Source organism: Peromyscus eremicus, chromosome 1 (assembly GCF_949786415.1).
Source record: "Peromyscus eremicus chromosome 1, PerEre_H2_v1, whole genome shotgun sequence".
Lineage (NCBI taxonomy): Eukaryota > Metazoa > Chordata > Mammalia > Rodentia > Cricetidae > Peromyscus > Peromyscus eremicus.
This window is the reverse complement of record NC_081416.1, coordinates 21,909,202-21,930,535: the sequence shown is the minus strand read 5'-3', so window position 1 is coordinate 21,930,535 and position 21,334 is coordinate 21,909,202. Positions and strand designations below refer to the sequence as shown.

Sequence of the window (21,334 nt, the reverse complement as noted above, 5' to 3'; positions counted from 1 at the left end):
AGAAAGTGGTTACCCTAAGGTGTGTTGGGGTGCAGTACACCAGAAGGGTCGGAGGGGCCCTGTGGTGTGCTGGGGACATGTGGTTAGTGGCCATGCATATCCACACAGACACAGTTATAGAGATGTCTATGTGTGGTCTGCATGTACTACTCTAAGTATGGTACACACTGGCAGGAAGAGAGGGAAGGAGAGAAGGAAGGAGGGAGGGAGGGAGAGAACCCATTCAGCCAGGCTGTGCTAGAGCTGGGCTGAGCTCCTAAGCCTGGGATCCTCTCTGAGCAAGCAATGAGGCAGCTCCACCCACCAGGAGGAAGGGAATCCTGAGACGGTGAAGGGAGGGGCCTTCCATGGGAAAAGAAAGATCTAGAAATTGCTTAAATCAAATCTAAACCCTCCTGTAAACTGGTGAATTTTTGCACCCGAGTCTGCTTTTACCTAGTCCAGAACATGGGCCTATGAACAAACAGCATTTCCTCAAAGGGTTATAGAGAGAATTAAGTGAGATAATGAAAGGGCCTCACATGACTCGCAGCTGTTCCCACTGAACTCATCTGGCAGCTGAGGCCACGTTAGTGACCACAGTAACAGTGGCAGCAACACGGTCTCATCCTTCCATACCACATGATGACAAACTTTCTTAAAGTGATGTAAGTCAAATCTAAACTGTTGGGGAATATTATTTTAAGGTGTGTTACTTTTGTTTATGTTGCATTTGTTTAACTCTGTGAAGCTGTGTTACTGTGCCTGTCTAAAACACCTAATGGTTGAATAAAGATCTGAATGGCCAATAGCAAGTCAGGAGAAAGGATGGGTGGGGCTGGCAGGAAGACAAAATATGCAGGAGGAATTAAAAAATGGAGGAGTGAAGAGAGAAGTAGTAGCCAGAGGAGGAGGACCCAGGGGCCAGCCACTCAGCTACATAGCAAGCCACGGAGTAAGAAACAAAAAAAGGTATACAGGAATAGAAAAGGAAAAGCCTGGAGGCAAAAGATAGATGGGTTAAACTTAAGAAAACCTGTCAAGAAACAAGCCAAGCTAAGGCCAGGCATTTATAAATAAGAGTAAGCCTCCGTGTGTGATTTATTTGGGAGCTAGGTGGCAGGCCCCCCAAAAGAGCAAAACCAAACAACACTAAACTCTACCAAAGACTGGTAAATTCTTTACCCTTGAATCAATTACTTCAAATAACTCCACCAATGAGAGGAACCCAGCCCTATAGTGGGTCTGTCACTCCTATAACCTAATGAATGAGGGTCTGAGGGCCAGGGATATGTATGGCTCAGCAGGTAAAGATGTCTGCCACACAAGCCTGGAGACCTGAGTCCAATTCCTGGGACCCATGTAAAGGTAGAAGGGGAGAAATTACTCCATAAAGTTGTTCTCTGTGTGTGTGTCTCTGTCTCTGTCTCTGTCTCTCTCTCTCTCTCTCTCTCTCTCTCTCTCTCTCTCTCTCTCACACACACACACACACACACACACACACACACACACACACACACCAGTAATAAAGAAAATTAAGTTTAAAAAGAGTGAAGGTCTACTTGATACTGAGTAACCCAGCAGTGCCAGGATATGTCTGTCTGGTGGTAGCTCTCCCCAGCCAACGAAAACCCACCTGGCTCTGCAGAACGGCAGTGTTCACAGAACCTGCGGCCTCTCTAATCGAGCTTACCTGTAGAACCATCTTGGCTTCACACAACCTAATACTTGCTGAAAATGTCCACAGACCTCACCTGGCCCTATGACCTACCAGCTGTACGGCATCCTTGACTCCATGGACGGACAGGGCCTCCTGGGTCAGGAGGTGAAGAACGCGGTTGCTGTGTGCGGCCTCCTTCCCTCCTTTGAGCAACAAGCCGTTGCCACTGGCAATAGCCAGAGCTGCCACCTGCAGGTCGAAGGGAAGACAGGCAGGGTGACAGTGACGTCCGCATTGCCGTGGCTCTACTACAGTGTCTGTCTCACCTTTACCAGCATCCAAGCACATTACAAACTCATTTTATCCCACTTTATACTGAGGCCCAGGAAGGGGGGTGACCCCCAGGCCACACAGCTTACAAACGCAGGGCTGGCCAAAAACTCCGAGATGGCTGACTCTGGGGAACTCAACTACATGGCTTCCCTCCCCGCTCTGGTCACAGTGGCGAGTGGGATGCTCAACCGCCTCCACAGTGAAGCACCAGCTCCACTGAGTCAGGAGAGGCAGGGAGGCACCTGTGGCCGCAGCCTACTGTGATCCTGAAACTGACCCGGGCGCTCTAACTGCCTGATGCTGAGAATCTGGAGAACATGAACTCAAGCCAGCCCTGGATGGTGACAGCAGCCTGCTGGGAACACACACTGCTCAGGGCAGGGGATGATGAGCTATCTCATTAAAGCAGTGGGAGAGGCCGGCTCAGTCATCCCAAGCCTGAAGCTTGATTTTCTGAATACTTTTCAGATAAATGAAAATCACCCAGGTTTGGCAAGGCTACTAAAAAAGGCTACTAAAACTCTTTGCCTGGCCATTTAAATCTCCAGATTAGTGTTTTTTTGGTTTTTTTTTGTTTTTTTTTGTTTTCCAAGACAGGGTTTCTCGTGTAGTTTTGGTGCCTGTCCTAGATCTCACTCTGTAGAACATGCTGGCCTCGAACTCACAGAGATCTGCCTGGCTCTGCCTCCCGAGTGCTGGGATTAAAGGTGTGCACCACCATTGCCCAGCCAAATTAGGGGTTCTCAATCCTTTCTATTTGCTTGAGTTGTTCTTGAGCCCCTTAGGAAGGTTATGCAGACTCCCTGCAGCTAAATGCAGACACACCACGTTCCACACCCAATTTCTAGGATCTGTGTGTTGCCATCCAGGGCTTACACTTCAGGTGAGGAGCCTCAGCCACAGGGGAAACGCCTATTACTTGTGAGGATTCGGGTGGCTGAGAGGTAGCATTTCATGAACAGAGCCACCCAGAGTCAGGACCCATTTCTGCTAGCACAAATGAGTTCTGCAGCCACCACCAGGCTCTTCCACAGGATGAACTTGTGGCCAGAGGGGTAATGAGCCTGGCTGAGGACACACAACCGTGGGGAGGGAGTCCTGTGAGGAACCCGCTGCTGTGAGGTCCAGTCACGGAGGACCCTCCACAGAGAACTGCAGGCTTCACAGTCCCCTATGCTTTCCACACAGAGCAGCCAGCTTTTCACTTTAAAACGGAATTTCCCTTTGAGACCTCGGAGCCAATACAAAGAAAGAGTTGATCTCATCCCACTCACAGCTTAGTGGGGAAATGGTTATCAATTTCTCAGAGTTTAGGGCAACAAGGTGAGGCCGACTTCTACTGTACCTCATGTTTCGGGTGCTTTGTCACGTGCTAACCACATTCCTTCCAGAGGGCTGCATGCTGTCTTCCACTAACTACCCAAAGTGCTTTCTCTAATAGATGTGCCTACAGGAAGCACTCTGGGATGCTGATAATGGAGTCTTTTTGTATGTGGGGGTAGACGGGTGTTAGGTGAATGACTGCAGCAGGCTGGCAGGGATGTGCAGTCTCAGAACAAAGTGCACTGTGAGCCAGGAGAGCTGAGAATGTGCTCTCTTCATCCCTCTGGGGGGTTGATTTGGGCTCAGGTGACAGCTCTACACTTACGAGTGTGACAAGGACTATTAACTTTATAATGCTCAGCTGCATCTCTGCCCTGGGATGGCTGGAAGGATGAAGAACATAAGTCACCTTAGTAACAAACTGACAATACCACGGAAATAGTTATCTTTGGGGTTGAAGAAAAATATCTTTTTCTCTCTTTTTCTTTTGGAGTGTTAATTTTTCTTTCTTTTTCTTTTTCTTTTTTCTTTTTTAAAGATTTATTTATTATGTATACTGTGTTCTCCCAGCATGTATGCTTGCCCACCAGAGAGGGCACAAGATCTTATAGATGGTTGTGAGCCACCATGTGGTGGCTGGAAACTGAACTCAGGATCTCTGGAAGAGCAGCCAGTGCTCTTAACCTCTGAGCCATCTCTCCAGCCCCATCCTTCTCTCTCTTACATACGCACATGTTCATACATGCATACACACACACACACACACACACACACACACACACACACACACACACACATCTTATGGTGACTTATCTCTAGTCCTGATAATATATGCTTCCTCCTCCAACCCATCCCCAATGGCAGGGCCATGGTCACACATACCTGGGGTAGACAGTCAGGACGAGACTCAAAGATCACCAGTAAAACACCTATTGGGACAGTCACTTGCTCTAGTTCTAGGTTTTTGGCAATCCGGGTCCGGCGCAGAACGCGGCCCACGCTGTCCTGGGAGGAGGCTGCAATTTGCCGCAGCCCGATGGCCAGGCTGTTCAGTTTAGATGTGGAGAGGCTCAGGCGCTTCAGTAGAGGGCCTGCAAGTCTCCCTGAAAAGGCAGCAGGACGACATGATAAAGGAGCAATGTGGGCAGGCTTTGGCCACCCACTCTACTGTAGTAGGGACAGACACGGAACTGAGGGTCCGGGTGAGGCAGTGACATGCGGCTTTACATAGCTCTTCCTGGGGGTGGGGAGGGCCTGCTTGACAACTGTGTCTCTCATGTCCCCAAAAATTATCACTTTTCAGCATGCAACAAGTATGTCAGAGCATTTCAAAAATAGGGAGGCCTGGACTCTACCTAAAAATTCTGACAAGAAGCTGCAATATAGTTGTTACACATAATCCACCACAGGTACCGACAAGCTGGGCTATCTGGAGTATGGCATGTAAAAAATGCTAACTGTGAAACATCAAGTCTGTTCATCAAAAATGGCTGATGAGCATGTGCACAGGCTGATGTCTCAATGGCATTAAAAACGACAATTTGTCTACTTTTCCTTTCTGATGTTTTTGTTGTTATTATTATTATTTGAGACAGGGTCTCACCATGTGACTATCATGCCTAGCTGTCTTCCACTGTCTTAAACTGGCAAAGCAGAGAACGGACAGAGAGGACAGAGGGCATCTGGGCCTAGTTATAACTGGTTGTGGGAGCCCAGGTCTCCCACATTTTATGACAGGATACTCTTGACGAGTGAGGGATAAGAAATTTAGATAGAGGAGAGAGGAGAGAGAAACAGATAGAAACACAGGATAGCCTCGGCATGGCCTGGATCCTTATCCACCACCCCTCCTGTCTCTTCTAAAGGGCTATTTATAGGAACACCAAGGGGTGGAGCAAAAGACCTCCCCTCAGCACAGCTAAGTGTAGACCCTTTCCAATCACCTGGTAACCACACACGTGGTCAAGCAATCCTCTAATGCAGCCCTGCTGGGTAAAGCAAGCTCAGATGTCACTAGGAAACCTTTGTGGGCCTCCACAACTGGTCATCTGTGATACGACTTTAGCCATATCATCTACTCTGCCATGAGCACCACACAGACCTCTCTGGATAGCACCTGATGCCAACCATAAAGATAGCACGCTTATTTAATGGCCCAAGAGATATCTCATCTTTCACTAGAAACAACACGAAGCATTTCTGTGGTTCTTTTGTAGGGACAGTTCATCTGAACTGGAATCCTGGGCCCACCACTGGTCATATGACTCTGGGTGAATGACAGCTTTGCTGAGTGAGACTAATAAACAGTCGCTCCCTCGGCTACGGTAGGTTGTGCAATTTAAAGGTGATCCTATTGGAAAGGCCTTGGCACAGTGCCTGCTAGTGCAATGGTCTCCGCTATCATTAGCTGAGCATCCACAGCAGCCAGAGCTCACACGACTCTTGGGAACAGGGAAAGCTCCTTGGAGGGCTGGATTAAAATATCTGGACATAGGGCAGGAGGAAGTACCACAAATAGTTAGAAAAAGCTTAAGTAGCACTAGCCAGCCACCCTCGATAAAAACTACACACAATAATGTACTTTCTTCTAATAATCTTGCCTCTAGACAGACGCAAGAATTACCAGTAAAAGAAAGAACACCACAATGAAAACTTCGTGACTAGCTCCCTACCCTCTGCCTCCTCCAAGTCTTTTTTGTTGGCTAGCAGGATCTCTTCCCGCTGGTCCGTCAGCAGGTCAGCCAGATGATGGATAATTTCTGCTCTCTGCAACAACAACAAAAAAAAAAAAAAAAAAAAAAAAAAAATCATGAAGATACCAGGGAGGTCTAAGAATGCACATGCTTCTTTGTCTACCCTCAAGGTGCCAGGCTTGTCCCTGGAGCCAAAGTTGTCACAGACTGAAGTCCCTTTGCTTTCTTTCACACATTCCTGGTGTTGTCCACCACCTTATGTGTTTCCAGCCTGCTCTCACTTCTCCTTTCTCTTCCATTCCTGATTACTGTCATCATGGGTCCACAGCTCAGCACTGAGGAAAGTTATGTGGTTCGTCCACGAAAAAAGGTGGCATTTAGAATTAGGAATAACACACTCAACTTTACAGATTTTTGTATCAACAGACATTTTATTTCCCAGGTAAGTTTTTGCATCTGGCTTTTATTTAAAATTTTTCTTTGAGATTTTGTTTTATGTGTATGAGAGTTCTTTCTGTCTGCATGGATGTCTATGCACTGTAAGCATGCAGTGTCTGAGGAGTCCAGAAGAGGGCGCCAGATGACCTTGGAACTAGAGTTAACAGATGATTGTAAACTACCATGAGTGCTGGGAATCAAACCCAGGTCCTCTGCAAGAGCAATCAGTGCTCTTCACTGCTGAGCTCTCTCCAGCCTTGGCCACCGTTTTAGGAAATGATCACTGAAGTAGAGCAGAGTGGTCTGAGAGAGGAGCCAGGCTCCTCCTTCACTTTAATTTTCCTTACTTGTAGTCATTCTCTCCTCCCTTCTCAGACCAACGTGCTCCACAGAAGAAACCTGTACCATGGCAGCCACAGCAGCACACCCCCGGCAGCCAGCCCTTTTCACTTGGCCTCATCATCTCCAGCTCTATCGAACTGCTACTGACACTGATTCACCAGGGACCAGGAGGGGACGATTACAGGGCATGCTCTGAAGACCCTCTGTCAGGTGACTAATTCACCAGGGACCAAGAGGGGACGATCACAGGGCATGCTCTGAAGACCCTCTGTCAGGTGACTAATTAACCATGGACCAGAATGGGGATGACTACGGAGCAGGCTCTCAAGCTTCCCTCTGTCAGGTGTTGCAGACAATTCAGCATGAACAGGAGGAGGTAACTCTCCTATGTCCATGTCTGCCATGTGTCAGATCCTAATCTTGTCTTTGATCAAACCATGGTGACAGAAAGAGTTTCTTCAGGCAAAGGGGAACATAAAATTAATCCAGATAATTCTGCTAACACTAGGAATAAACGGGGCCAGCAGACTTGACCATTAACTAGCATGCTTTGTTCCGAAAACCCACCAAACTGTCAGTGAACGTCCTCACCTGTTCAGGCTCTAAAGTGGCCAGCATCCTCCCTCCGGATCGAGCCATGTCTCCCTGCTGCTCCACTGTAGGGCCTGCAAGAGCATGTGCAAGCATCAGACCACGGGCAGCTTCACACTCTCACTTTCCCACCACACGCTTCACTGAACGCAGAAGGAATGCCTGGTGTCTTGGTATGCTTGGTTGACACCCAGAGATCACCAGAGCCAACCAACAACAACCAAAACCACAGACAAACAGATCCACGCCAGAGTAACTCAGGGAAAAATACAGAGACTTCCCGTGCCTGATGTGGACAAGTCTCTGTGTCGTCCAGAGCTCAATTTCATCTTGGCAAGCACATTCCTCATGTGCCTGCATTTGAGTGCAGACAGCGAGCACATCTTTGCGAGTGCTTCAGAGCTCAATCCGTGTCTTAAGCACCTCTGCATCTCTACTGCTCACTCATTCTTAGCATCCAGTGCAGGCCTAGCAAATGGTTCCTGACTTTGGAGCACAGGAGGACTAACAAGGCAGGGTAGATAAGACTCTCACAAAATCCAGTTCTGTGAACTGTTTAAAACGTCAGATTTTATGGTGTGACCGACCACATTGATTTCATGAGAGCTCAGGCTTCAGTTCCATCTAGGCTGGGGTGGCACTGGCTATCATCCACAGGCCCTGGGACTTGAGGGAAAACTACTCACCAGCAGGCTTTACTTCCGAAAAGAAGGTGCCGACTTTTTTCCCCTCCACTATGTCTGTGATGACGTGCCCAGACACCTTTGGGTGGGTTCCGTTGGCAATGACGACAGATGTGCCGCCCTGCAAAGCCCAGAGGGCTGCTTTCACCTAAGGGTCAGGTCAGATCCAAAGAGGAGATTCAGACCTAGTCACGCACACTCTGAACTTGCTCGATGACGTAAGATACAATTTGATTATCTAGGAAACTAAATGAACACAGGGACGTGTCTAACAGCTCAGATCCGGGGAAACACATGCAGCCCACCATCACTTTCCAGTCCAGCGTCAGCATGTACTGCCTGAAGGGGAACCAATGTGTCCTGATTTCTCAGAGACCCACCAGAACTGGACTCCAAATGTGCACATTTTGATTTGTTATGCCTGAACATTTTGATTTGTCATGCCTGGAAGTTTTGATTTGTCATGCCTGGACATTTTGATTTGTCATGCCTGAACTTAGCAACAACTGAACACTTAGAGGAGTGACAGGAACAAGGTCTGTGTGAACAAGACTCTGCTCTTTTCTATCGCTCCTGCATGACGTTTTGCATGAAGGGTAAACAGCTTCTGAGAACAACTGATGGGAGGGAAAGACCCGAGTTGGTAACAGAGGATTTGCTGTGTGGAAATTACACACAAGCCCTGTCCTCTACGGGCTTACAACACCGTGACAGTTAATTCTCACCGTCTACTTGACTGGATTTGTATTTATCATGGAAATCCACTTAGGAATGTCTATGAGGGCATTTCCAGAAAAGGTTTAACTGGAGAAGGGGAACTCTAAATGTGAGCTGGGGTCACAGACTAGGTAAGAAGGAGAAAGTGAGCCGGGCACCAGTACATCTTTATTTCTTCACCGTGGATACAATGTGACCAGCTGCCATGTCGGCTGGGCCGCTGCCTCGACTACCCTGCCTGGAAGGACTGCATTCTCTAGCTGTGAGCCAGAACAGCTTTGTCAACTATCCGGTCATAGCAACCAAAAGCAATGAACACACGCACACAATGTACTGCTTATGTTAAGAAAAATACATCTAAAGACCTGATTAAACACAGGTATACAGCAGTCACGAAACATATTTAGATAGGTGCATATTTAAATGTATGAGTGTGCTATCTGAACCATAAGCTCCCAGACAAGTTTAGCAATAAAAAAATGCTAAAATATCATTTGGGCTTGAAGACTGGAATAGTTCAGTATCAGCTTACCTTGGCTTCCATGCCCCCTAATCCCACTCTAGATTTGGTTCCAAACGTCACTGACTGCTGATCTCCAGGATAGAATATGTCAATAAGCTTCGCATCATCTGAGCCTGGGGGACTGTCAAAGAGGCCTGAAGAGTGACTCAGAGTCAGTAACACGGCACTGACCCAAGTGTGTGTCCCCACAGGCCTCCCCAGGCACTTGCTACTGTACAAAAACCAAACAAACCAACAAAAACAACGAACACACCGTGCCAACACCTGCCTTACCTGGAAAGACAAGGGATGGGTGGAGCCGACCCACACTAAGAAAGAGCACCTTCTGCGCTCTTTCAACCCGCCCCAAACGAATGCCTCCTGACCTCTGAGCAAGGCCGCCCATCCTCAGCACGGTGCCTAGAGCACCAGCAGAGGCCTTCCCTCTGTTATCACTGCTTAGCCTGCTGCACCTCGGGGATATCAGCAACAGAGAGACAAGTGCAGAAACACTACGGTGGCCATACACCATTTGGGCAGGATGCGATGTGAAGTGGGTACTCATTAACTCGCACCATACCCTTTGACTGATAACCGCCTGGTTTATGAGTGAGTGTCTTGGAGGGTGAACAAAGTCAGCAGGAGAGTTATGACTCTCAGCATTCAGGTTGGATTCATTACTATGAAACATATAACCCGTATGCATCTGAGCAGGGGAACACCACAGTGAAGTGAAATGTTATAAGCATACAACATGAGGTTTAAAAAAAAAAAAAACCTCAGGGTTTTACTTTGAAAGCGCAGAGACCCTGGGAGGGGAGAGGAGAAGGATGAAGGGCCTGAGAAAACAGTGTGAAATGAAGACACATATTAAGGAGACACTGCCCACGGCTGGGAACTGGCTACAGGACATTGGGTGGAAATGCTTTTTGGTTTTGTGTTTATGTGTATGTGTGTGTGCAGATACAGTGAGTGTATAGGTATACGCACACACGTGTGGGGGAGGCAGAGGACAACCTCGGGTGCCGTTTCTCAGTTACCATCCACCTTTATTTTACTTTTTAAAGACAGAGCCTCATTGGAACCTCCAAGTGGGCTAGGCTGATTAGCCCCAAGCTCTGTTTCTACCTCCTCAGTTCTCAGATTAGGAGCCCACACCACTAAGCTTGGCTTTTTTTTTTTTTTTTTTTTTTTAAATGTTTGTTCTGTAGATCAAACTCAGGTCCTTGTGCTTACAAGGCAAGTACTCTGCCCACTGAGCCACCTCCCCAGCCGTTTTGGGTTTTAATTGCTGCTTTTCCTGCACAGGATGCCCACATCATTCCAGATCTTTAGGACAATCCTGTTCTGTGTGAAATTCCCCCTTCTCTGGGATCGGGGGAATCGGGGTGCTACCTAGGAGGAAGCAATGATAAGGCATGGGCAGCAGTAAGTGCCCGGCTGGCCTGCACGGCTCAGGCAGCCCCACAGCTCTGGGACTCCGGACAGGGTTCTTCCCAGAAGGTGACCCGTTTTAGGTTAACTGTGTGGGAAAGACTGTCCCATCAGGAGGCCTTTTCCAGAGGCCCTCTCAGAGCTCTGTAATTATTCCTGCTCTTTCCCAGTCTTTCAACCCCACCCTCAGGATCTTAACATGTGATACTGTTCTAAGAGTTAACACTTGATGGTAAAGGCACTTATCGATAAACCTGAGTTTGACCCCTGGGATTCACATGATGCCACAGAGAATCAACTCTCACAGCTGTCCTCTGACCTCAGCACATGCTCCTGCACCCCAATAAATAAACGTAATAGTTGTTTTTAAGGAAGGGAATAAAACCTTCTCATTAGGACGGACATTCTGTGATTAGATTATAACACAGAAAACCACAGAGTAACAAGTAGGTATTGTCAGACAAATTAGAGCCCTCGTGCTCTGTGGGTGGCAATGTCAAATAGCACAGTGGCCGTGAAAAACACCAAGGTGGCTTTTCAGTACCAAGTTAGCACAGGAATCAACAAGTCTTCTCTCTCCTGCTCCCTCCTCCTCACCTCTCTCTCTTAATTGTAGAGTTGGGGACTGGCTCCTAGGGTCTTGTTCTTGCTAGGTAAGCATTCTACCATGGAGCCCAACAATTACACTTTTTTTTTTTTTTCTGAGACAGGGTTTCTCTGTGTAGCCTTGGCTGACCTGGAACTTACTCTGTAAACCAGGCTGGCCTCAAACTCACAGAGATCTGCCTTTGCCTCCTGAGTATTGGGATTAAAGGCATAGGCTGCCACCACCACCACCTGACAACAATTAGACTCTTAGGTGAAAATAAAATACTCATAAAGAGTAGGCTCATGGCAGCATTACTAATAATAGCACAGGTGCCCACCAACTGATGACTGAATAAGTAAAACATGGAACGTCCAGAATGGAATATTATTTGGCAATAAAAAGAAACACAGCATTGGTGGACACGATAATGTAGAGGAACCTTTGAACACATTATACTAAGTGAATGGAGCCAGTTATTACAAAGGACCACACAGTATATGACTCCATTCATAGAACATCTCCAATAGGCAAAGCTATAGAGACAGAGAGTAGACTGGAGGTTGTCCACGGCTGGGGATTTGGATGCAAAGAGGCAGTGACCGCTAACAGGTCTGAGGTTTCTGTCGGGGTGAGGAAAAAAACTTACAATTGTTAATGAAGATGGTTGTACAAGTGTGTGAGTGAGTCCAAAGATCACTGAACTGAAAACTTTAAATAGGTGAATTATGTGGTGTGTGAATATTTCCTTGAAGCTGTTTTAAAACAAACAAACAAACAAACACAAAAGCACCTAAAAATAAAATTTCTGCATTCAAGCTGCATTTTCCAGAAACACCCACCCGAGTCACAGAAACTCTTCGGCTCACATGGCTCAGGAAATAACTCCACAGTGAAAAATGATCAGAAGGAAAACCACGTGCTCACAGGTGTGAACAAAAGAAAAAGGCATTGCTGTGTACCTTCTACATCTGAAAGGACAATCAAGAGGTCAGTTTTCATTTCCACGGCCAGTCGGGCAGCCAGGCTATCATTATCCTTAACACTAATAACCTATAACACAGAAAAAAATGTAGTGAGTTAGCTATGCAGTTTAAAAAGAAAGTCCCAGAAGCAGCCAGCTAGGCTCTGGCGGGCAAAACCCATGATCCAAAATATGCGAATGAGAGCTCAGGCCCCATGGCCTGCACAACACAAAGGCTTCCTTCCAAACATGCATGCCAAACTCCGCAAGCCATGCTCACAGCACCCTCCGAGCCACTTCAGCACCTCACCCAGTGAAGGAAACGCCCTCATTCAGAGGTGCCTCTGCTGCCACGGTTCTGTCATGCCAGGTCTCTCAAGTCCTCCTTTTGCTCATGCAAACGTCCAGTGTTAGTGCAATGCAACACAGCACGTGTTAGTGTCTCCAGCATGCTCAACTCTTAGGACTACTTTACCCACATTTACCCCCTGCAGATCACTGTTGGGCTCAGCTGGGGGGACGACAGCATCGTTTGTGTTGACAATGGGGACGATGTTCATCCGAAGCAGCTCGTGTAGTGTGCCGTTGAGATTTCGGCGCTTCTGCTCATCGTGGAAATCCAAGTTGGTCACCAAAATCTAAAGAGAGTGAACAGAAAATGCAGCGGGGAAGGAAACCGGTGAACTTCCTAGGAATGGCCCAAAAAGATGGTAAACATTGGAGAGCCAAGCTTTAGACTTTGGGAATAAAACACACCTTTAGATACTGATCCAATTCCTTGTTTTATTTTCCTTTTATAATTAAAAAAATTTTGGCAGTGCTAGGGATCAAACCTGGGGTCCGGCATATCTAGCCAGGCATGTTCCCACTAAATTACATTTCTAGCATGCTTAGCCAATTGTTTGGGAGACCCCTGAAAGAACTACAATTGTCTAGAAGATTTATTTAGTGATGCTAAAATCTCTTCTACAGACAAAATTGGAAAACTGATGCACCTACTTTAAAGGAACATTAGAGTGATCCAAGATTGGTTTTAAAAAATTCTTTGTATACTCTAGCATCTGAGTCAGGGGCTGGCCACAGTAGGCACTTATGTGCTAGGTAGGTGGGCAAATGGCTTACCTGTCTGGAAAAGTGCATTCTGCTCTGATGCAGAGCACCGCTGGAGTTAAGATTATGTCTGAATATGTGGGAACAGGAGCTGGAGCAGAAAGAAGGGCTAGACAGAACTTAATTCAGGGGAAAGAATCAGAATAAGGTGCTCACAGGTGGAGAGCTGGGGTGGAAGCTGTCAATGGGTTTTCATTAAAGAATTAGAGTGGGCTGGAGAGATGGCTCAGAGGTTAAGAGCACTGACTGCTCTTCCAGGGGTCCTGAGTTCAATTCCCAGCACCCACATGGTGGCTCACAACCATCTGTAATGTGATCTGGCACCCTCTTCTGTATACATAATACATAAATAAATCTTTAAAAAAAAAATAAAGAATTAGAGTATCTGGCAGAAGGTAACAGGAGAGAAAAGTGAATGAGAACTAAATGATAGCACACTCTGGGGGGAAAAAAATGTTCTCCTGCAATCCCTGACACAGGAAAGGCATGAGGAGGGCGCTGACACAGGCAGAGGTTAAGGCCTGCACCAGGGTCTGCCTAGGAGATCTGAGGACCCTGCAACAGGGCCAATGCTGCACTGCTTATAAGAGGTAGGTCATGAGGGCAGAGTGGGAGAGTGACTGAGGGGAAGAATGCCTGCCTCTCTCAACAAGTTCTGCTGAGTCCTTCTGCAACACGGAACCCGAGCCCAGTCACAACAATGGAGAGCAGACATGCTGACGGTCCGATGCAGTGTAGCATACGCTTTAGTTCAGCAGGCACCAGCCGGGGTCAAAGCGGAAGGCACTGACTCTGGCATGCCCACGTGAGACTGTAGATGAACATAAGCATGCGGGTGGGTACAGAAGGGGTATGGGAGGGGTGAGCCAGAGGGCTAAAGGTCCAGGGGAACACCTGTCACTACAACAGCTTCACAAACAAGGGCTGCAGCTCTAGCCGGGGAGGTAGGGACAGGGGGCCTCCCAGGCGGGGAAGCTGGTGCCTGGGCAAAGGTAATCGGCCAAGATGACAAAACAGACTCATTTCTCTGAAGGAAATACAAGCTGCTGCGTTTGGGTAAGTCTTTAACCTGAGGCCCATGTGGTGGGGTCTCAAACCCACTGATAATGGTCCTCTACACAGGATTCCTGGAGAGAAGAAGGAACCACAGGATAAGGTACAAAGAGCACATATGATAAGCCCCGTTTGGGGGGCGGGGTGGGCAGGGTGGAAGAGGCCCTGGACTGGAGCTCCCTGGGAATAGGATGGGCAGAGCTTTTACCTCAATATCGATGCAAACAGTGGCAGTGACTTCTAATGGAACTGTCACTACAGACAAAGCAAAATAAAAACTGTCCAAAAGCATCAACCCTGAGGGAAAACACCACCACCACACAACAAAAGTGCAGTTCCTGGACCACAGTGTGCTCTCCTACCTCCAGGCACTAAACAACTAACACCATTGATGTTAGAGGAGAAGAGAGATTAGGTAGTACGCGCGCCATAGAAATGGAGATTTTGTTGTATTTACCCTAACTCAGTGGTTCTCAACCTTCCTGAGGCTGCAGCCCTTTAACAGTTCCTCATGCTGTGCCCCAACCATAAAATTATTTTCGTTACTACTTCATGAACATAATTTTGCTACTGTTATGAATTGTAATGTAAATACCTTTGGAGGCAGAGGTTTGCCAAAGGGGTTGGGACCCACAGGTTGAGAACCACCACACTGACTGTAAACTAAATCTGATATTACAGTCACGGGCCATAAGGGAAGAGCTCTGTGCCCTTCTGCTTCAGCACACTTGAGCACACTTGCACGAGAACACAACCGTGGGGGACAGCTACAAAGATGACAGAGAACCAGGAAAAGCAGCAACAGGACAGGAAGACACCAAACCCGCGACGTCTCCTGTCTAAGGTAACAGCCACACAGCTAACAGGGTCAAAGGTACCAGACGGGTGGCAAATACTAACTTCCGGCTTCTTATCGGCGATGTGGCTGCATTTCAGATGTTTCTATTTACTGTATGGCTGGCTGTACAGGTGATCAAAGTCACAATTTGTTGTTGTTTCGAGACAGAGTTTCTCTGTGTAGTTTTGCGCCTTTCTTGGAACTCACTTTGTAGACCAGGCTGGCCTCGGACTCACAGAGATCCACCTGCCTCTGCCTCCCGAGTGCTGGGATTAAAGGCGTGGGCCACCACCGCCCGGCTAAAATCACAGTTTTTAACAAGACATTTAGGTAAAAATGAAATAATGTAGAAAAAAGGCTCACAACATTTAGAGGTAAGTACTCAGCAGGAAGTCCCATGAGGATGGGAAATGTGTCTGGCTTTTGTACCACAGAACCCCAATGCCAGGCAGACCTCTTTGTACATCACAAGTGATCAATAATGTTCACAAGTGTAAAACAAGCCATTCACCGGCATTTCTTCCTTCCATCAACACTCTGTGTACTTACTATAAATGGCAGCCAGGTGCACAGAGAAGCAGGCCCCTGGAGTCAGAGAAGGTAATGAAAGCGAAGCCTAAACTGTCTGTTCAGAAGCCTCTGCACTAGTAGCAGTCTCTAGAGCAGCGGGGGATGCCATGGGGGGGGGGGTCACATATTAGATATCCTACATATCAGATATTTACATTACATTTCATAACAGTAGCAAAATTACAGTTAAGAAGTAGCAATAAAATAATTTTATGGTTGGGGGTCACCACAACATGAAGAACTGTATTAAAGGGTCGCAGCATTAGGAAGGTTGAGAAAAACTGCTATAGGGCTACTACTGCAGTAATTCATGGGCTTGAGGTGTATTACATACCAGATGCTATCTTAAACACTTTTCATGTATTTTCTTCTTGAGCCTTTCCTAAAACCCTCTGAAGTAGGCACTGATACTACCTCCATTTTTCAGATGAGGAAACCCAGGCAGACACTTAAGACTGCATGCTGACACCTGGCTGTGGGGCCTTGCTTGCAGGCTTCTTACTCCACAAGAACCACCCTTATGGGGTCCCACACCCCCAGGGAGGCCCAGTCTCTCACCTGGGCAGCACAGATGCTGTACTGTGTAAACATGGCCTCGTACAAGGCCATCAGCCCACTTTGTCCAGCAGCTGCACAGGCTCGGGCCTCTAAGACTGGAATTGCCTGCAATACATCAATCAGACCCCTCATGACTGGGAAGGAGGGAAGGCCCAAGGACTCCCGGGACGGGGCTAGGGAAGCAGCACTCACCATCTCCTTCAGCTGGTTCTGTCCTGAGTGCAGGGCCTGCCGCACACTCTGAGACAGAAGGATCTCATGGCGCAGGCGCTGCTTGCCAAAGGCAACGGCTCCACTGGTAACCAGCATCATCTCTCGGCCCTGATTCTGCAGCACCGAGACCTAGCACGGAAACAGGAAAACACACAAGTCGTGGTACCACCCTCTTCTCTCTTCACAGGAGACCCAGGCAGGGCAGACCTGAGTGGATTCCAATACTCTTCCAGGGGACAGTGCTCAGGAAGAACTGCTCAGATTGTTTGGTAGAAACAGTCTTACACTGCTTCAAATGTCCGTTCAACAGATAGCAGGCAGAAATGAGATGCTTAGGTGATTCTAGCAGTGCTGGAATCTATAGCACTTGCGATCTCCCACCTATAATGCAGAAGCAACCTGGAGAGACTCTTGAGTCCTGTGGGTCACCCTCACCAGGGGCAGATGCTGACCCCACTCTACTCTGCCCAGGACCAGCCGTGGCCACTTGTGATACCTTAGACAGATCCACATGGAAAACAAAAACAAAAACAAAAGACTCACAATGCAACAGAGTCCGTGCTCCTAACTGTCCATTCCCCTAATGACTCAACCCTATGACCTGCAGAACTCACAGTGGCTGCAAAGAACTGTAACCAACAACAGTTGATTCTGTAGACCAGGCTGGCCTCTAATGCAGAGAGGCCGGCCTCTGCTTCCTGAATGCTGGGATTAAAGGTGTGGGCCACCACTGCCCAGCTTGCAACAGTCAATTCTTATCTTAGAAAATTTCAGTATCGGGGGTTGGGGAGATGGCTCAGTGGTTAGGAACACTGGCTACTCTTCCAGAGGACCTGGGTTCAATTCCCAGCAACCCCATGGCAGCCCACAACTGTCTGTATAACTCCAGTTCCAGGAGATCCAACACCCTCATACAGACATACCTGCAGGCAAAACCACCAATGCACACGAAATAAAAGCAAATTTTAAAAAACTGGGCTGGACTGATTGCTCAGTGGTTAAGGGTACATACTGCTCTTGCAGAGGACTTGAGTTTAGTTCCCAGCACCCACAATGGGCATTTCACAACCACCTGCATATCTGGCTACAGGGTGATCCAATGCTTCTGGCCTCCATGGGTACCTGCATGCATGTGCACATACCCACACACAGAATTAAATATATTTTTTAAAAGATCTTTTGGGACAGGGTTTCTCTGTGTAACAGTCCTGGCTGTCCTGGAACTCATTCTGTAGATCAGGCTGGTTTCAAAATTCACAGAGATCCACCTGCTTCTGCTTCCCAAGTGCTGGGATTAAAGGCGTGCACCATCCCTAACCAGCTGGAAATTTTTTTTTTTAATCAGTATTTAATCAAAGTGGTGAGAATGGTTTTATAAATCACATCCAGTTTTATTAACTCCTCCAATAGCCAGTTTTCCTCTCCAATGAAGCCTCTATACCTCCACCATGGATTAACCTCAATCCCAGTCCTCAGGCATTATGTAGATATCTCAGCAGCAATCATTAAAACCAGGAAATATGCATGTATGCAAAACCATTATCACCTAAGACATCTGAATGGCCTCCTCTGTATCAACTAGCCAGTGCTCACATTTCTGCCAGTTTACTTTTCGCTTGCTCGGACTGCTGTGCCTACATCACAAGCAGTTAAAATACCATTAGAGTCTTTTAATCCATACATTTTCCTCTCCACTGTTTTCTGTTTTGCATTTTTCTGCTCAACTGAGCTCCTCTCCCTTTATGATTTCCCAGCCCTCATTTTTCTGTGTTCACATCCGGTCTCAAGGTTTTGGTTGGGGTGTGTGTCAAGAAATCACTGAGATTTCCTCTGCCATTAGGGTTTGCAATAGGCTAATATTCTAACTCAGACGTTTGGTGACCAAACCCAGGGCCACGGAGCTGCGTCGACAAACCCATCAGTGAGTGTCTGAACTGTTAGGAATTCACGGATTTAAACATCTTACTGCACCTGAGTACTTTTCTATCTACGGCCATTGGATGGCACTTGATGCTGCCTTCTGAATCCACCTAAAATGACCAGATGTCTTGGATAAGACTGTGCATAAGGCCCTGACCCAATGGCTAGAGCCTTTCTAACAGGTCCACAACACCAAAGGCTGAGCGGGCGACTGGAGAAAGCTTCTGCATGCTCTCCCAGCCACTTCATCAAGTCTCTCCTCTGATCAGAACCTTTCATCTCCTTTGAGGTTGAAGTCCTATCTAGACGAGACTCTAGAACCCCACCTGATGTGATGATCACTTTGCTTTCCAGCCTCCCTGATGGTCTCATTGCTGCTCTCAAGCTTGCCTCCTCCCTGGCCCATCTGCTCTCACACACATTATTCTTAATAAGTTGATACACTGGCACCAACTCAGAGACCCTGTTTAGTTGAGCGGAATTTTCCACCTTGACACTTACCTGTTCAACAATTGATGCCAGGCGCCCTAGTGCCAGGCCACACTCATCTCCTCTGGTCACCACGGCACTGCCGAGTTTAACGACAATTCTCTTGGCATGCTTCAGCTCACTTCGGTGAGCAAAGGGCTTGCCATGGGCACGACTGAGGGGTACTGTGATAAAAGGGATGTTGCTCCAAGAACGCACATGTCTGACAGCTGAAGGCTGGACTTGATCTGTATATCCCAAAGTCACAGGCAAGAAAAAGAGATACAATGCAATTTGACAATGAAAAGATACATGTACAACAATTAACCATCTTGGCCACCCAAAATAGCTGAGCTATTGCACTGTGTCTCTAGACCTTAAATGCAAATCCTTTGTTGTTCTGCTTTTGAGTCAGGGTCTCCATATGCAACCCCGGCTGGCCTCAAACTCACAGTCCTCCTGCCTCAGTCTCCCAATGTTAAGATTACAGGCATGTGCCACCATGCCCGGCACACACAACTCTTAGAAAGACCGTCTTATACAATAACACTAAAGAGTCCTTCCCTTCATTATACAGCTATTCTTTCAAGTGACTATGTTTCAGGTTATGCAAATGCAAAGAAGATAGTCTGTCTTTTTGACAACGGGCTTGCAGTCTGGCACCTGGCACAGAGATGTTCACCGAGGCACCATTTGGGACAGGGGAACTGTAGCATCCTCACTGGACCCACAGGTGTACTGTTTTTTCCTTCCGAGGACAGCCCAGGGACTAAAACACTGGTGTGTTTGTTATTGGAGCTGCCTGCCTTCTCCAGGCTAACCAATACAGCTGCCCTCCCTCAGTCTTCAGAGTATTATTCTAAATAACATGTGTACCTACATCTAATATAGAAGTTGTATACCTGATGATTATGCTTTTGTGGCCTGACAGAGAAAAGGGGGTGGGGAGACAGACTTACACTGTTGGGGTTCAGATCTGGATCATCAATGGCTTTTACAGAGGTGGAGCCCTGAGCTCAACCAAGTATCACATGTCCCTTGGGCAGCTGTCAGGACCAGGTCTGTAGGCTTTTTGTCTCTCCTATCTATTACACGGCCTTCCTTATCTTGGGCATAAGGGTATGGCAGCCTGATAGGGTACCTCAGGGGCACAGGAAGAAACAGTATGGAGTCCAGGTGGTGAAATGGCAGAAACCAATCAGAACCCAGCAGCTGGGCTAGCATGCCGATGGTCTGTGATCCGCACAGTCTCTATCAACAGAGAAGCATGGTCTGACCTAGAGTCAGGCAGTCAAGGGCTGTTACGCTTGCAGGCCAACTGGGTCACAGCAGATTAGAGCTGACAAAGTTCAAGAGGGGGTCATAATTATCAGCAAGGTTTCAAGCAGATAAGAACTTAGTCAAGTTCAATGGGGCATTCAAGGGAAGTTTCAAGGAATTCAGGCTTGGGAGTTTCCTGTAGAACAAAACCATCTTATCTTCCCCATCCTGAATGACCCTGCCACTCTTTTTTTTTGAGTTAGGGTATCATGTAGCCCAGGCTAGTCTCAAATTTACCAGGTTGCCAAAGGTGGATTTGAATTCTCAGTCTCCCTGCTTCTACATGGTGTGTGCTGGGAACATAAGAGTACACTATGATACCTGACTTCTCAGAGTATTTTTTATATTCTATAATTTATTTTACTTTTTAAGGTTTACATTGAGGACTGTTATGATTGGACCTTAAACCTCATCAGTGGTCATGTGTGCATGCCTTGGTCCCCAGCCTATAGGGAAGGTGGTGCAATCTTTAGGGGTAGGGCTTAGTAGAAGGTAAAGTTAAAGTTATTGGTGGTGTGTCCTTGAAGGGCCTATTGTGACCCTTGTCCTTCTCTTTCCAGCTGCCACGAGGTAAGCAGTCTTCTGTCATGCACCTCCGAGTGAGGCATTGCCTTACCACAGGCCAAAGAGAAACAGGGCAGTGACCACGTACTTCAAAGACGGTGCGTAGCAGTGACCATGCACCATAGTGACCGTGCACCGAAGTGACCATGCATTGCAGTGACCATGCATTGCAGTGGCCATGCACTGCAGTGACCACGCATTGCAGTGACCGTGCACCGCAGTGACTATGCATTGCAATGGGGCCTCTGAAACTTGAATAAAAAATGTCCCCCACGGGCTACCGTATTTGAATAGGCGGTCTCCAGGTGGTTTGGGGGAGGCTATGGAACCTTTAGGAGGTGCAGACTGCTGGAAGTATGTCACTGGAGGTGGACCTTGAGGGTTTAGAGCCTCACCCCACTTCCTGTCTTCCCTCTCTGCTTCCTGTGCATGGATAAAATGTGTCAGCTAGTCTCTGGCTGCTGCCAGCAAGCCA

The 21,334-nt window shown here is 47.5% G+C and overlaps 1 protein-coding gene across 2 annotated transcripts in view; it reads right to left on the bottom strand.

Annotated features, from left to right (window-relative positions):
- The window catches only part of Aldh18a1 (aldehyde dehydrogenase 18 family member A1), a 36,638-nt gene that overhangs the window by 9,642 nt on the left and 5,662 nt on the right, over window positions 1-21,334 (bottom strand). The window contains exons 3-13 of one of the 2 annotated variants that reach the window (XM_059258337.1): window positions 19,009-19,223; window positions 16,567-16,716; window positions 16,375-16,479; window positions 12,725-12,883; window positions 12,244-12,334; window positions 9,292-9,416; window positions 8,046-8,190; window positions 7,360-7,433; window positions 5,968-6,061; window positions 4,178-4,398; window positions 1,751-1,888 (exon numbers count right to left, since the gene is read on the bottom strand). In XM_059258337.1, the coding sequence (XP_059114320.1) occupies window positions 1,751-1,888; window positions 4,178-4,398; window positions 5,968-6,061; window positions 7,360-7,433; window positions 8,046-8,190; window positions 9,292-9,416; window positions 12,244-12,334; window positions 12,725-12,883; window positions 16,375-16,479; window positions 16,567-16,716; window positions 19,009-19,223 (1,517 nt within the window). The remainder of the gene's footprint in view (window positions 1-1,750; window positions 1,889-4,177; window positions 4,399-5,967; window positions 6,062-7,359; window positions 7,434-8,045; window positions 8,191-9,291; window positions 9,417-12,243; window positions 12,335-12,724; window positions 12,884-16,374; window positions 16,480-16,566; window positions 16,717-19,008; window positions 19,224-21,334) is intronic. The other variant, XM_059258347.1, reaches the window with a different exon arrangement.